Source organism: Electrophorus electricus, chromosome 13 (genome assembly GCF_041902795.1).
Source record: "Electrophorus electricus isolate QZ-2024a chromosome 13, ASM4190279v1, whole genome shotgun sequence".
Classification (NCBI taxonomy): domain Eukaryota; kingdom Metazoa; phylum Chordata; class Actinopteri; order Gymnotiformes; family Gymnotidae; genus Electrophorus; species Electrophorus electricus.
Genome location: NC_137509.1, coordinates 15396478 through 15411071, shown reverse-complemented (window position 1 = coordinate 15411071; position 14594 = coordinate 15396478). Strand labels below are relative to the sequence as shown.

General features: G+C 35.8%; 1 protein-coding gene across 1 annotated transcript; it reads right to left on the bottom strand.

Moving 5' to 3' along the window:
- Positions 1–5304: 5304 nt before the first annotated feature.
- LOC145643489 (uncharacterized) lies at positions 5305–6947 on the bottom strand. Its single transcript, XM_081694832.1, has 3 exons — positions 6865–6947; positions 6077–6439; positions 5305–5834 (listed from the first exon to the last, which is right to left on the bottom strand). The coding sequence occupies exons 1-3, from the start codon at positions 6911–6913 to the stop codon at positions 5440–5442; spliced, it is 807 nt and encodes a 268-aa protein (XP_081550958.1). The 5' UTR covers positions 6914–6947; the 3' UTR covers positions 5305–5439.
- Positions 6948–14594: the final 7647 nt, after the last annotated feature.

Sequence of the window (14594 nt, the reverse complement as noted above, 5' to 3'; positions counted from 1 at the left end):
TGTGTTGGTCAACTGACCCTGGACTAACGACTCTCAATATGGATTTGCCCATAATAAAACTTGCTCTTCTCCGCACTTGGCGTCCGCCTGCTAACCACTCAACTTTACACTGCCCAGAAATAATACTGGAAATATGAGAATGCCATCTGTCTTATCATACAAGGATCAATATACCTCTTTTAATTTGGGATGTTTTTTAGTTCCAAATAAAAGTGTATATATAAAACTATTTAATTTAGAAAATGAAGACTTTTGTCTTTCGTCTGTTTCTCTTTAGAAGAAGTTGCAGTCTTTGTTACCCATAAATCTCATCTGTTTGGGTGAGCCCACAACTCCTGTCCTCCCTTCATTACCACCAAGCACTCCCCTCACTCTCTACCTATGTTGTTTATGCCCAAGTCCCCCCTCATCTTCACACCATGTGTTTTGTACCCCACTACTTTGGTTCAAATATTGTCCTAGTTGGCTTATTTCCTCTTCAGTTGTCCTTCTTTTTTCCATTCCTCATCCTTTTTCCACCTCATCTGCATTTGAGTCCATCTAAGAGTTCCTACTTTCAGGGTGCTTCACCCCTGATCAACCCCTGATCAACCCTGCTGCTACATTACAAAAACATGTTTGATCTGGTGATATGGTGATGGGAAGAACCCCCTCCAAACAATGTATCAGAATTTTATCAAGGATTTTAGCACCAGTGTTTAGAATTCGATGAATGAGAATGAGGTTCACTCAAGGGGTTTTTTTTAATTTATTGAGGATTAAAGAGATAATCCTACCTAGTACTTGTTTGATGGGATTTTGATTTTTAGGGATTTTGCTGAAAATTATTTTTCAAAGACTGATAGCAATAAAGGGGAGGGGGGTTATCTGTTTGGTCCCTGCGATTGACCACTTTTCATATATTTGATTACTAAAGCTGTCTCCATAGCCAAGAAGTCTTTGTCCAGCCAGAAAGCTGTCCCCAGGCCTATAGAAGGTTCATGCTAAGTTTTAAAAAATAATCCATTGAAATACTCCAATAATTTTAATTTTTAGGCATGTCCATGCTTTTTGAGTCTTGCACTTCATTAATTACTTGAATGATTTGATTGGCAATTGATGAGGGAGTATCTGGCCAGCTGTTTTTTAGTGTCGATTTCCAACAGGACCTGAAGCATAGGATGTCATAAATTGGATACCTACACCTAGTTTGCCTGCATTAAAGTCTAGCCCTAATGTAAATCTATTACAGTACAGCTAAGAAGAATCAACTGCTTGTAAACAGATCTCTTTCTGCATGTCTGATACAAAAACCAGGCCTCTCAAAAATAGAAAAATAGTTTGATTGTCTAATGCTGATTTAGAACCCTGCAAACCACAACTCAAATATGCTTCTCCTTCCATCATGTGTACTTGTGCTCAGTGGATTTTGCATGTGAAATATGTGTATTTCTATCTTATTCTAAAGTATTTTTCTTATTATTTTCTGTCATTGAAAATGTGTTAAGTAAAAAAATGTTTAAGTAAAAAATTAGTAACAATCTGTGTACAATTATTCTTTTTTGTGGTATATAGTCATGTCTTTAGTCTGAACTACTTATTAATTGTCAGCTTTGCACTGGCTGATAAAGTACGATATTAAAAATTATCAACGACAAATTGAAAGAAGACGATTATGAAGTTATCAAAGTATCTGTTTTCATTGTAATTCTTTATGGCTTTCAGGCTTCATCCTTAAATGGACATCTCAAACCCTTGCACTGATGGTGAATATTGGACAAAACGCAACTTTTACCTGTGTCAACATTTTAAGAGAAACAAGTTACCTAGCATGGTTCGAACAGACCAATGGTTCTCTCCCACTTTGTATTGTAACTAAATATTATAGCTATGAAACAAGAAGAACATTTTAAAATGACTCAACAAAACCCATCCTTGAAAATCCTTGAAAAGCTCATCCTTGAAAATCATGAAAGTGGATCATACTGACACTAGCCTTTATTATTGTGGAGCTTTTTTTGCGGGATCAAATTGAATTCTATAATGAATCATATTTAGATATTAAAGGTAATATTGCATGATTAAAAATATTTATTCAGAAATATTCTTTGATCTATGATCTTCTATATGATCTATGCTTCTACTGTATACTGTATTATGTGGTTTTGTTTTATGGTTTGTCAACATACCTATTGTTCTGAGTACCTGTAGTAATGCATGTGATGATTTTTCATTATGATACCTTTCTAAATAGGTCATGATGATATACCTACAGAGGAGTGTGGTGGTGATGACATCTTTTTCAAACTAACACTGCTCTTGAGTGGAATCATCATTATTTTGATCATGGCCCTGGTGGTACTGTTCCTCCTCAGGCTAAAAAAGAAAAGCAAGCAGGCCCAAGGTAAACTCAAGAATGACAGCTTATACAGGTTACATTAATAAGCTTTCCAGAATTCATAGAGAATTTAATGTCAAAGAAACTGCAATCAGGCTTTTATCTCACACAAAATTCTGCTGTCTTTAGCTAAAAACACATTTATTTCTTGTTTCCTTTCAGATGTTCCTATCCAAGCCCACTGTCACCATGTAGAGGTAAAATTGGTTACAAATTGACATTGCAGTGTATACTTGCATATTCAAACACTTGTGGGTTATGTGCTTCTGTTTCATTTGCACCAAAAATAATAACAACAATCCAGTTAAATCAATCTTCAATTTCATAGTACAAGATCCCACTTGTACTAGTTAATTTGTTGATTTTAATCCAGATTGTTATGTGATGTTACAAGACACAAGTATTGTACAGCAGTTACATTAATAGTAACATAGTAATGTAATCCATCTGCAACATTGTGTTCACCTGTAACCATGTAGTTTTACTGTAGAAGCATAGTAGCTCTAATACACAGGTATTGAAGTAAGGCAACCAATGTTTCACAGCAAGAGTTTTCTTGCCAACTAATTACCTCAGTATACATGCTTTTTTTTTTTTCAATCACACAGAGTTTAAATTTTAGCCTACAAAAATAAAGGCTTTCAACAAGGCCACTCTACCATTTCAAAAATGGTGAAATAACTGTTGCTCTAGTTAACAGTGAATCTAATCAGTAATTCAGCTATAGATTATGACGTAGGCGGCACAGAGGAAGTGAGAGGTAAGGTTGAACTGATATGTTCTTTATTCTCCATGTAATTTGAACAAACACTAAAATAAGTCACGTTAAATCTCCTGGAACAGAGTAGGATTGCACCGAAGGGCACTCGTGGTCTCGTTCACTAATGTGCAGCATTTTCCCGCCAAACCTGTAGGATTATAAATAGGGAGATATAGAATGAGGAGCAGGTGTCTCCTATTAAAAGACATGTGACCGTGACACAGGTACTTTGTATATAGACTTTATATAGATGTGTATAAGGCTGACTTCCCACTGCATACATCATGATTTTATTTTGTTGTAAGCCAAATCATGCATGGTGTATGGAAATCTTTGGTTGTGAGTTAAGATTGGTGGACATATAATGCATAAAGTGACATACTCCGTTTTGGCCAATTTAGTGCTTCTGAGACTTTTGTGTGATGACTTTTCAGTTCTGGTAGTGTCAGAAAATGTAAAAAATCAGAGTGAGATTGCTCCTTCAAGCAGGTGCATGATTATATGCTGAATCAACATATTTATATACTGACTTGTGAACTATAAATATTAAACTGCAATAAAAACAATTTTATTGTGAGGTATTTTATGTTTTCAAGTGTATTTGTGAGGTATTTTATGTTTTCAAGTGTATTTGGACAGTTTTTACCAGACTTGTATCTGGTGCATTTACATGTTTGCTTATAAGGAAAATAAAACCTACAGTTTTCACAGTCTGACTTGTGCATACACAGATTTGTCTTTAATGGGCTTTGCTCTTGATTTTTTTGAAGATGCTGGCTTATGAGAAAAAACTCAAAGCAGCATAATTCAAGGAATCCTTGTCATCAACCTGCAAGAGCAATAAAATAACATTCATAACAACGCAAAAGTTTAGTTATCAGCTTTCAAATGAACATTCTGTGTCATACAGTGAGATACCACTTTTTTGAAGTAGGCTTATTGATTGAGAGATTTGAATAACATCAATTTAATTCTGTGGCAATTCAGAAATTAACATTTACCTGATTCACTTGTATTGTTTGAGCAGTTAAAGAGTCTTGAAAACAATCAGAAAGTATAATTAACTGTAATTTCACATTTAGAGATACTGGATATTTATGTGCAAATATATAAGAAAACTTGACAAATCCATACCTTTTTGTCGATACTTTTGTAACATTCTGATAAGCATTATAACCACAGTTACAGTTACGATGTTTGATGATCCAACAAGGATCATAGCGCTTTTTACAACTGATACGTCGATGAGTTGTTTTTCATGCTGTGTTATTTTAAGATTTGTTTTACATGGATGCTACAGAGATGACTCATCAGTATAATTATAATTTTTTATATATATATATATATATATATATATATATATATATATATATATATATATAATTATAATTATTACCCAACATGCTGTTCTACTCCAGGAGGGCTACTGACCCAATCATCGACAGGTCATCAGAGCCTCATCACCTGCATATTGAGTTCACCTGTTTTCCATGTATATAAGCCATTCTAAGAGTGTTTTTGTGAAGTATTGCCTCCAGTTTACCTGAACATACTGAGCGCTCTTTTCCTGTTTTTGCCCTCCTGTTTTTTTACCTAGTTTTCCCGTTACTCTCAATTCTGATTTTTGCTTACCCCTTGTTGGATCAATTATATGCTCAAAATAAATGTGTCACAATTAGTCCCTCCCAACTTCCTTGTTCCGTGTTTTCCCTGTCTTGTGTATTTTAATTCCAGGCAATAGTTTAGTTTTCTCCACCCCTCGTTTGATTGTCCACACCTTCTACCTTGTTTAGTTCATGTATTTAAACATGTATTTCAATCCTAAACACCCCAAAATAAACCATTATTAACCACAGAAGTTAAATGCATTTACCTCAATAAGAAAGAAATAACATGACAGTGCTTGAGAATACATTTTTAAGCTGATATATGAGCCAGCCCTTCATTGTCATACAACTAATCACTTCAATAGCTGAGAATACACAGTTTAATTAATTCATGTTTCAAACCACTTAATCCAATTCAGGGGGACCAGAACCTATCTCAGCAGCACAGGCCGCAATGTTGGGACCAACCCTGGACAGGGCACCAGCCCATATGCATGTTAGGCTGAGACACCAAGTTATGCTAACATGCACGACACTGGAATGTGGGAGGAAACTGTAACTCCACTCAGTATTTTACAGTAGTCTATAAATATCCATAATTTTTAATAGTATGCTATCTCTAAGTATACTATGTATTATCTTTAATCTATTTAACCTGGTGTTAAAACACCAAGTAGTAGTAATTGAATGTTGATCTAGAGTTTGCTTTTTTCACCTGACATTATATTGCAATCCTTACCATTGAAGAACAGTGTAGTTCCATTCCCAAACAGTATCTCTCCACAAAGAGCCACAGCACAGTAGTAAGTACCAGCATCAGAGAGGCTGAGATTCCTCTTTGTGAGCTCATACACAAAGCTCTCTGTAAGAGAGTCAGCCACAGAGCTCTTCTGACACTGACCCTTGCTATGTCCATTAGAATAAAAAATTCCTGGTTGAGACTCTTCTGAACCATGTCTGAACCAATAGACGCTGTGTCCTCCGGCACAGATCTCTGTGAGGACTGTACACTGCAGAGTCACAGAGTTTCCTGGATGAACTGGTTCCAACATAGGCTGCTGGAGAAGTGTGTGGTTGGAATAATGTGCACCTTAAAAAGTAAAGAATTAGAAGAGAAAAATTGTAATAATGAAATTAATTGTAACAAATACAATTGATATGTAAATAGTATAAACTCTAACTTTAAAAATGAAGTAATCAACTAATGTGTAACATAAAATATTACCAAATAAAAAGTCCTTGATCCAAAATGTCTGATAATAAATATCTGCAATAATGTCCAATTAAAATTCTTATTTCTGCATTAGCATTTTGGTTGAAAGTGTAACTAACCTTCAGAATCTTTGATCACCAAAACTGTTCCATCTCCAAAAGTAATGATATTTATAAAAGCCACGGCACAGTAGTAGGTCGCAGAATCAGACTGCTCTGTTTTCACAATGCTCAAAGCACAACTGCTGTCTTCAGTTTGTACAATATAATGTTTTTTGTCAAAACCATTATAAAATGTGGCTTCTTTTGAGTAGCGCTGAGAGTCTGCAACTAGTAGTTGTCTTGTTCCGATAGTCTGCTTGTACCATGAAACTTTATGCATAAAGTCGGAGGAATAATTACAAAGAATTGCCAGATTGGCTCCAAGTTCAGCCGTTATGAGAGGGTCCTTTTGCACAACCCCCACCACCTGACATTGTGCATCTGAAAACGCAAAGAGAATATATGCATAAACATTCAATGAAAAGGACACTGTAATCATATGAAAAACTAAAATAGAAAATCTAACTTAAAAAAGCAGTCTGAGTAAAGGTATATAATCAAGAACAGGAACCTCATTTCTCAGTGAAGTCTGGAAGAAAAACATATTTTGTAGAAATATATATGTTTTTGCAAGTGAATTTATGCAAGTGTACTTATCAAACATATTATATTAACAGACTGGTAGAATTCAAAGACAGATCTTCTAAACAGTTTAACAAGCCTTAGTCTGTAATTTCACTTTTATAATATCCACATAAAATCATAAATACTTGATTCTTCTGATGGTCACCTTTGTATCATTCCAGTACTTAATAGATGCATCTGTTTTCAGAGAGGCATGTACAAAACAAATTTGTTCCAATTACATGCTCTTTGTATAAGGATTTGGTGGAATAATCCTTTAACTCTGCCCATATATTCATTTGCACAGAATAATGGCTAGTGAGAACAACATGTCCTTGTATGGGATGTAGCAGTGGTTGAGTGTCCTATTTCCCCTGGTGGGGAAGATTATATGCTGATAAAGGTTGGGCACTGCATGCTTGAGGTTAGCGCTGTTGAAATCCCCAACCACGATAAGTGCAGCGTCCCGGTGCTGTGCCTGAAACTGTGTGAGAGCCTCATGAAGTTTAACAGTGCCATAGGGTGAGGAGCAGGACACACAGTGCCTCGATAGTGATAGACGTTTGTTTACACACGTGAAAGACAACACCACTCACATATAACATAAGCAGTGAACGCTAACACAACTACAGCAAACATGAATGATGTGAACACAAGCATGAATAAACATAATGACAATGACTGATAAAGACCCACACACCAACAGTCGTTTAAATGCACATACATCACAACACTAAACCTGAGGGTGAGGGTGGATGAGGCACAGTTGCCCACTACTGTACTGTACTACTGTACTGTACTGGCTAGGATACATTCTATGAGTAGATGACTTTGTAAGTCATAGTTCAGTGTATTGTCCTGTCCTCAACCATCAATTAATCTCACCTGGTTAAAGGCATAACTCAAGAAGTTATCCTATGGCTGTTCTATCAGAAAATACCCATAGTTAATTTCACTAGTCAAAGTCAACATCAAATGTATTTATATAGCGCTTTTTACAACTGTTACGTTGACAAGTTGTTCATGTTGTGGTATTTAAATATATGTTTTACATGGATGCTACAGAGATGACTTATCAATTTATATATATATATATATATATATATATATATGTTCTTTCGTCTTTGTACACCCAAACAAACTACAATACCCATCATGCTGTTCTACTCCAGGAGAGCAACTGACCCAATCATCGACAGTTCATCAGAGCCTCATCACCTGTATATTGAGTTCACCTGTTTCCCATGTATATAAACCATTCTAAGACTGTTTGTTTTTGTGAAGTATTGCCTCCAGTTTACCTGAGCATATGGAATGGTCTTTTCCTGTTTTTGCCCTCCTGTGTTTTTGACCTAGTTTTCCCATTACTCTCAATTCTGATTTTTGCTTACCTCTTGTTGGATTTGGCTGCTTGTATTTTTGCTCTACAGTTTTTTGGACTTGGACTGTTTTCCTCAATGATTTCCTCAATGATTGTCTGACCCTGGCTAGATTAACGCCTATGGATCTGGATTACAATAAAACTCCTGCCTTTCTCTGCAAGTGTCTGACTTTGCTTACAACGTTACAGTTGTATACTGTTCTGTGATAAGGAGTTGAGGAAAGAGATAAATATTTTTTCTTTTGTTTTTGGGAAGTTAATGGTTGAGTGGGCTTTAGTAAATGTTTGTTTAATGTGTTGTGCTGAAACACTCCTATTTAGATTCAAATTATGTTGTTATATATATTTTTGTTTATGTTTTTGTTACAGTATAAAAAAGAAAACAATAACATCACTGAAAACCCTCTATAGAGTGCATCTTCATGTTTCTTTTTTAATGTTGTGACCTTTTTGGTCCTAGAATTCGAGCTCATGAAATGTGTAGGTAAAAGGGCTGTAATAACAACAGCTGTTGTCACAAAGCAGCTTTACATATATCTGAGTCCAAGTCCCCAGTGAGCAAGCCAAGGGCAACAGTGGCAAGAAAAACTCTAGAGAAAGAGGGGGACCCATGCTCCTCTGGCTGGCAATGTACACTACAATGATATGAACAGTTGAGAACAAAATAAGTAATGAGAAAAAAAGTCTATTCGGGTTTTGTGTCTGAAACCCATCTGGCCCAAGAATGTCTGTCTCTCTAGGGCAATGGAGAAGTAAGTGGCTGAGGTGGAGGTGTGGTGGACTACAACAGGGGGGCATCAGGGGATGGTAGGAGGAGCCATACTTTATTATGTATAGAGTCAGCAGAATTATTGCAAAGTATTGTCACATTGTTTTCAAATTCAGCAATTATTTTAGGACTCAGGACTGAGTGAAACTTAGCGATTATACAGTCCAAATTACAAAAGCAGTTGGGGGAGAAGAATATAAAGTAGAGGAACCGATTCTCACTAAGAACATCTGGAAGACAAATGCTTATAGTAAAAATAATGGTTTTTGCATTTGTATATTTTGAGAAATTCTGCAGTAATATCACAAAACATAGTAAATATAAAGAATTATATTATTATCTAAAATTTCCTGTAAGACATTTGACAAGTCTTTGTAATTTCAATTATATTCTCAAAATACCAACAGATGTGTCACGATTAGTTCCTCCCAGCTTCCATGTTCCGTGTTTTCCCTGTCTTGTGTATTTTAGTTTATGCAATAGTTTCGTTTTCTCCACCCCTCATTTGATTGTCCACACCTTCTACTGGCCCTGAGACCAACAGAGATGTCGGAGGACCAGACAACCTGCCACGGGCCATCGTGAGCAGGGTAGCTTGGGGAAGGACAGGGAGCAAGACAATGATAGACACAGGGACGCACACACTAACGGGCACGGGCACAGACACAAAGGGGAGCAAAGTGACTGGTACATTTAGCGTAATAGGGACAGACACGGTGACAGTGACAGGCACATGAGCACCACCACACACATTCAATAGTCCAGGGAAGGGGGAAGGAACCCCAACCAGTCCCCCAGTCGTCGGCTGGGTCGAAGATTGACCAGCCTGGCGGGAAGTGTCCCTTGCCAGCCTTGGTAGCAGCGACTGCCCTGGTTCTGGTATTGGTACCGCTGCCTTTTTGCCTGCACAAGGCTTCAGCGTAGGTGCATATGCTCTGGAGCTCTTCGCCTCAGGCGGGGGAGTGTCCTTCTCCAACAACGGTGCCTCCCTGCTAGCCACCTGGGTTAGCTTGCTCGCACCTGGGCAGTGTGCCCTAGGCAGTGCCTTGGGTGCTGGAGGCTCCTTGCTCTTTGAGCTTTGGCGTCGCCGTGGGAGGGAGGATCCCTATGAGGGTACTCTTCTACCTCCATTGGAGCTTCCTCCTCACAATCGGAACCCTTATCCGACTGCAGACAGATGTTGCTGCACTCCTCTGTCTCTCCGTAAACTGTCTCCCCTATGATCATCCAGGTAGGGATCATAGGACCCAGCAGAGTCACGAGTTCATGGTGGAGTCCAGTATTTGGTGGACTGGGAGGGATATGGGCCAGAGGAGTGTTCTGGGTTCCCCTCCTATCACATCCTGGACCGCGAACTTGTTTGGGTTTTTCGGGGGGATCGTGTGGCTGGCCTTGTGACGTCAGGAGCTGCCCCTTCCAGGGGGTGTACTGTAAGGGTTGGCACCAGGCCGAGGCCCCCTCTGGCCACGAAAGGGGGAGTTTTTGCTATGCATGACTGAAGTAGGATTGAGCACCATGGACAATAGGGCTGTTCACTTTGTCTGGCTCATTTGAGTTTTATTTGAAACAAGCCTAGAATCACCAAAACGGGAGTTCAGTTTTGTTGCCCATTCATGGCTGTCATGTTGCATATAAATAGAGAGACTAATATGGTATTAAACAGAGAATAAAAATGTTCTCATTTCAATTATACATTGTATTTTGACCTGAGCATAAACATCTGAATTGTTCATAACTTCTGAATTGTTCATAAAGGTATAAGGTTTTCAAGCAAATCTCAAAGCTGCGTAGTTCAAGCCATCTGTGTCTTCAACCTGACAGAGAACAAAATGTTATAAACCATGCAGAGAATAGGAGTATAGTAAAATTAGTCTACTTTTATGTGCAAGAACATTTTTATTTTTATTTTTTTTACCTTATTTGTGTGTCGAGTGACCTTGACCTTGTCTTGAACCTTTGAAGGGAAAAAAGTAAGTAATGATGTTCAAATATTTGTGAAAATATTATGTTAAAATTTAAAATGACTCCAGTATTATAAATTAATCTTTAAATACAATGTAATTTAACCAACTTTTCTGTTGGTTCTTATATAACAGTCCACCCAGAACCATGATGATAATAACAGTGAACACATTACATATTGTCAAAACAGTAACAATCCATCTGGTATTTTCTGAAATTATCAAAAGCAATAGGTTAAAAGCAAATTCATTTATAGACAATGGTCTATTTTTCCCATTCATTAAATATTAATTATATATATATATATATATATATATATATATATATATATATATATATATATATATATATATATATATATATATATATATACATATACCCAGGAATCATTTAAACTCATGGCAACAGGAGTGATCAGTGTAAGACAGACTCTGATGCTGTATCTCCTACACAGACTTGTGTCTACGACCTTCCCAGGAGTTGCACCAGACATTCTGATGGTGGAACTTATTACTGTGCTGTGGCTGCATGTGGGGAAATATTCTTTGGAAATGGAACTAAAGTTGATGTTGAAGGTAAAACCACTAATAAATAGTGATTATTTTTTTTGTAATACATTTTAACTGTATATTTGTATATATATATATATATATATATATATATATATATATATATATATATATATATATATATATATATATATACAATAAAACCATTTCAGTTTTAAGCTGCCACTTGATCTTTTCAGCCTGAAAAATTTATAAAAACAAAGTAACAATGGAGAACCATTAATCAGGCCAAAGAGGAAAAGAAGCAGAACAGTAAATCTGTGCACACAATTACCTTGAAATAGCATAAGGGGCGCAGATCCAAACTCTACAACATTTGCCTTCACTGTTCCACAGAAATATGTTCCTATGTCATCTTCTGAGATTTCATTAATGTTGAGGTCTAACGTTTCATCACCCAGAGCAACACTGAAGTGGCCATTGTCAAATGCTTGAGCAAATCTGTATTTTGTACCATCTTCAGTTGTTCTCACAACCTGCTGAGGCAACTTTCGTAAACTCATCTTATACCAAATGAAAATACCTTTGCTATCTTTGACCTTGTTTTGGCCATGTTTAATTGCCACGCTATGTCCCTGTCTAAATGTTTGTACCTGAAGTTCCATGATTGTAGAAGTTTTAACAGGAGAGTAAAGAATGCATGTTACTCATATGCAGTTGATACTGTAGCATAAACATACTGGTTATTAAAAATATGAGTGAAAAAAAATACTAAGCATTTCTACTGTTTAGTAGAATCTAGTGAATCAGAAAAAGAGACTTTGTGTTATTTGAATAGATATTTTAAACTTATAGAAGTCATGTGCTCATTTGATTGGTCCAGTAGTTTTGAGGAAATGCTATGTTGTGGTTTCATATTACAGATGATATATTGCAGTGTTGCTATTTAAAGTAGTAAAGCGGTTTGTCAAAATGAGGCACAGAAAATATTTTTAAAAGTTGTCCTATAGTGCTGTTACATGAAACCTTCAGCTCAGTTTATTTGGTTCAATTTAACACAGGGTATTAAGGTATTAACATGTTTAACATGCAAATCAATAGTCTTTTGTTTCACACTGATTTTGACTAAGAAACTCTAGTACAAATTCTAGTTCATTGGTATAATGGACTCTAACCTACTGTACTGTCTAGGATGTATTCTTTGAGTAAATGTTTTCTAAAATCTGAGTGTGATATATAGGTTGAACTCATTGTAGGTCAGCATTGCCCATTAGCTACTGAAACATGATTAAAACACTGATAAATAAATAAACAATAGCATAGCTCAAACAGAAAACATATCTCAAACAACATATCTTATCTGGAATGGCTAAATCAAAGCCCTGACCATTATTCAATTTTATTGCTTTCATCTGAACCACTTAAATCCTAGGCAACTATCCCTAAATAAAACTATACATTACTATACATTACTAAGCAAAACTATACATTGCTGAAAGAAGTTTGTATAGAGGAATACAGGTTACAGTACCTCCTTACACATGAACAGAACTGATCAGCAGATGCAAAACTTGTTTGGTGGAGATTACTTATAGTAACTGATAACTCTTTTAAATTCTGGATTCAACATACTTTTTCAATTATTGTTTAACACTACAATGACCAAGATGATCATTTTGAAATTGCAATTTGAAAATCGCAATTTGAAATTGCATATAATAGCCTTAACAACAACAACAAAAAAAACACCATGTCTTCCAATAGGTTACCTATATTAGTGTATATTTTGGTTTATTAGTATTTTGGAGTACAAATATATTATGAGCAGTTCTACTTTGAAAAGCCATAGCATTTACATTTACATTTACGGCATTTAGCAGACGCTCTTATTCAGAGCAACTTACAAAAGTGCTTTGTCATTTACTCATAAAATATCCTAGTACAGTACAGTAGGTTAGAGTCCAATATACCAATGAATTAGAATACTGTAGAATACAGGGATCAATGCTGATACCTAGAAGTACAAAATACATAAGGTCAATCTTAAACAATGATAAGTGCAATAAACAATAAGTGCTAGGCTACATAAGCAATACCTTACAATAAGTACTAAATTACTCAGTCAATATGGGAACAGTGTCAGTTGTCCTTTAAATATTCTGCAAATAGATGGGTCTTCAGACCCAATGTTAACTTGCCAGTGCTCCTGTTTTTTTTTTTCATAATAGTGTATGTTTCATTCTTTTTCCCCCATACATTTCTTTAGGATGAACCCAAAGAGGGGATCAAAGGCAAGCAGAGGCAAAGTAATGAGCAAGAGGACCAGACAGCCTGTCCATAAATAATATTTATTAGTATAAAATGTTTCATACATTCCTAGAGACCTTATTTTTTGGTTATTTGTAAAGCAATATATTTGTAAAGCCAATAATCCAATTTGCACAATTTGCCTAAATGTATTTGATCAGCCAAGATATGTTTTGAGTCCAGAGTTTGCTTCTTTAGTTTAAAAGTGAAGCTGCAAAGATAGTGTTGCTATCAAACACTGGAACAAATAGTCACCCAAATAGCTCAAATTTCACTACATCTAGTGTGAGTGGAAAATTAGATTTATTAAACTGTTTCTTTAACAATTATGTAGTGTTAAAAACCCATGCATTGAGTTTGGAAAGATATTGTATGTGAATATGAAATAAGACAAAAGTCTTGATATTCAAGAAAAGTTTTTTTTTTTTTTTACTATATACTTGATTGTGGAGAGGACAGATCTGCATGAAAATCTAAATTAGTTATAAGTGAAGTTTTTAAAAAAAAATATTTAGTAATCTTAATTGTTTTCATGCTTGTTGCCTCAAAATACTTATCACAGCAGTTACATAATTAATTTAGTCATCAGAGCTGTGAAGATGGAGTTTCTGAATAATGTAATGTCAGTTGTGATAGTAATTTGCCTGTAAGTTTGCAGCAATAGTCTCTTAAAAATAACCACAGATTTTGTAAAATTACATTAATCTCATAGCAGTAAAGTGCAATATAATGCAATGTAGTAATTTTCCTGTTTATACAGTAACAGAATTTAAAATTTATTTAGTTTCTATAAATGTACAGAGCAATACTGAAGTCTTTGCTGCCAGTTAAAAGTAGGCAAGAAAATACTGTAATAACATAATACAGTAACAATCTGTAAATTAAATGTACAGTTCAGATACTGTAAATTTAATATACTGCCCATAATTGTGCTGTAGAATGTACATGTTGTTTTGCAGTTTATGCATTTCTGCATGTGGCTGTAACCCCCGGTTAGGATTAAGTATGCATCTCAGAAAGCAGGTTAGATTCAGAGCCACAGTA

What these genes read in the sequence shown, in the direction of transcription:
- LOC145643489 (XM_081694832.1), bottom strand. Translation starts at nt 6,913, where the DNA reads ATGGGCAGAGTTAAAGGATTATTCCACCAAATCCTTATACAAAGAGCA. An exon ending in AATCCTTATACAAAGAGCAT is followed by an intron (nt 6,440 to 6,864) that starts GTAATTGGAACA and finishes TTGCGTTTTCAG; the next exon opens with ATGCACAATGTCAGGTGGTG. An exon ending in GGTGATCAAAGATTCTGAAG is followed by an intron (nt 5,835 to 6,076) that starts GTTAGTTACACT and finishes TTACTTTTTAAG; the next exon opens with GTGCACATTATTCCAACCAC.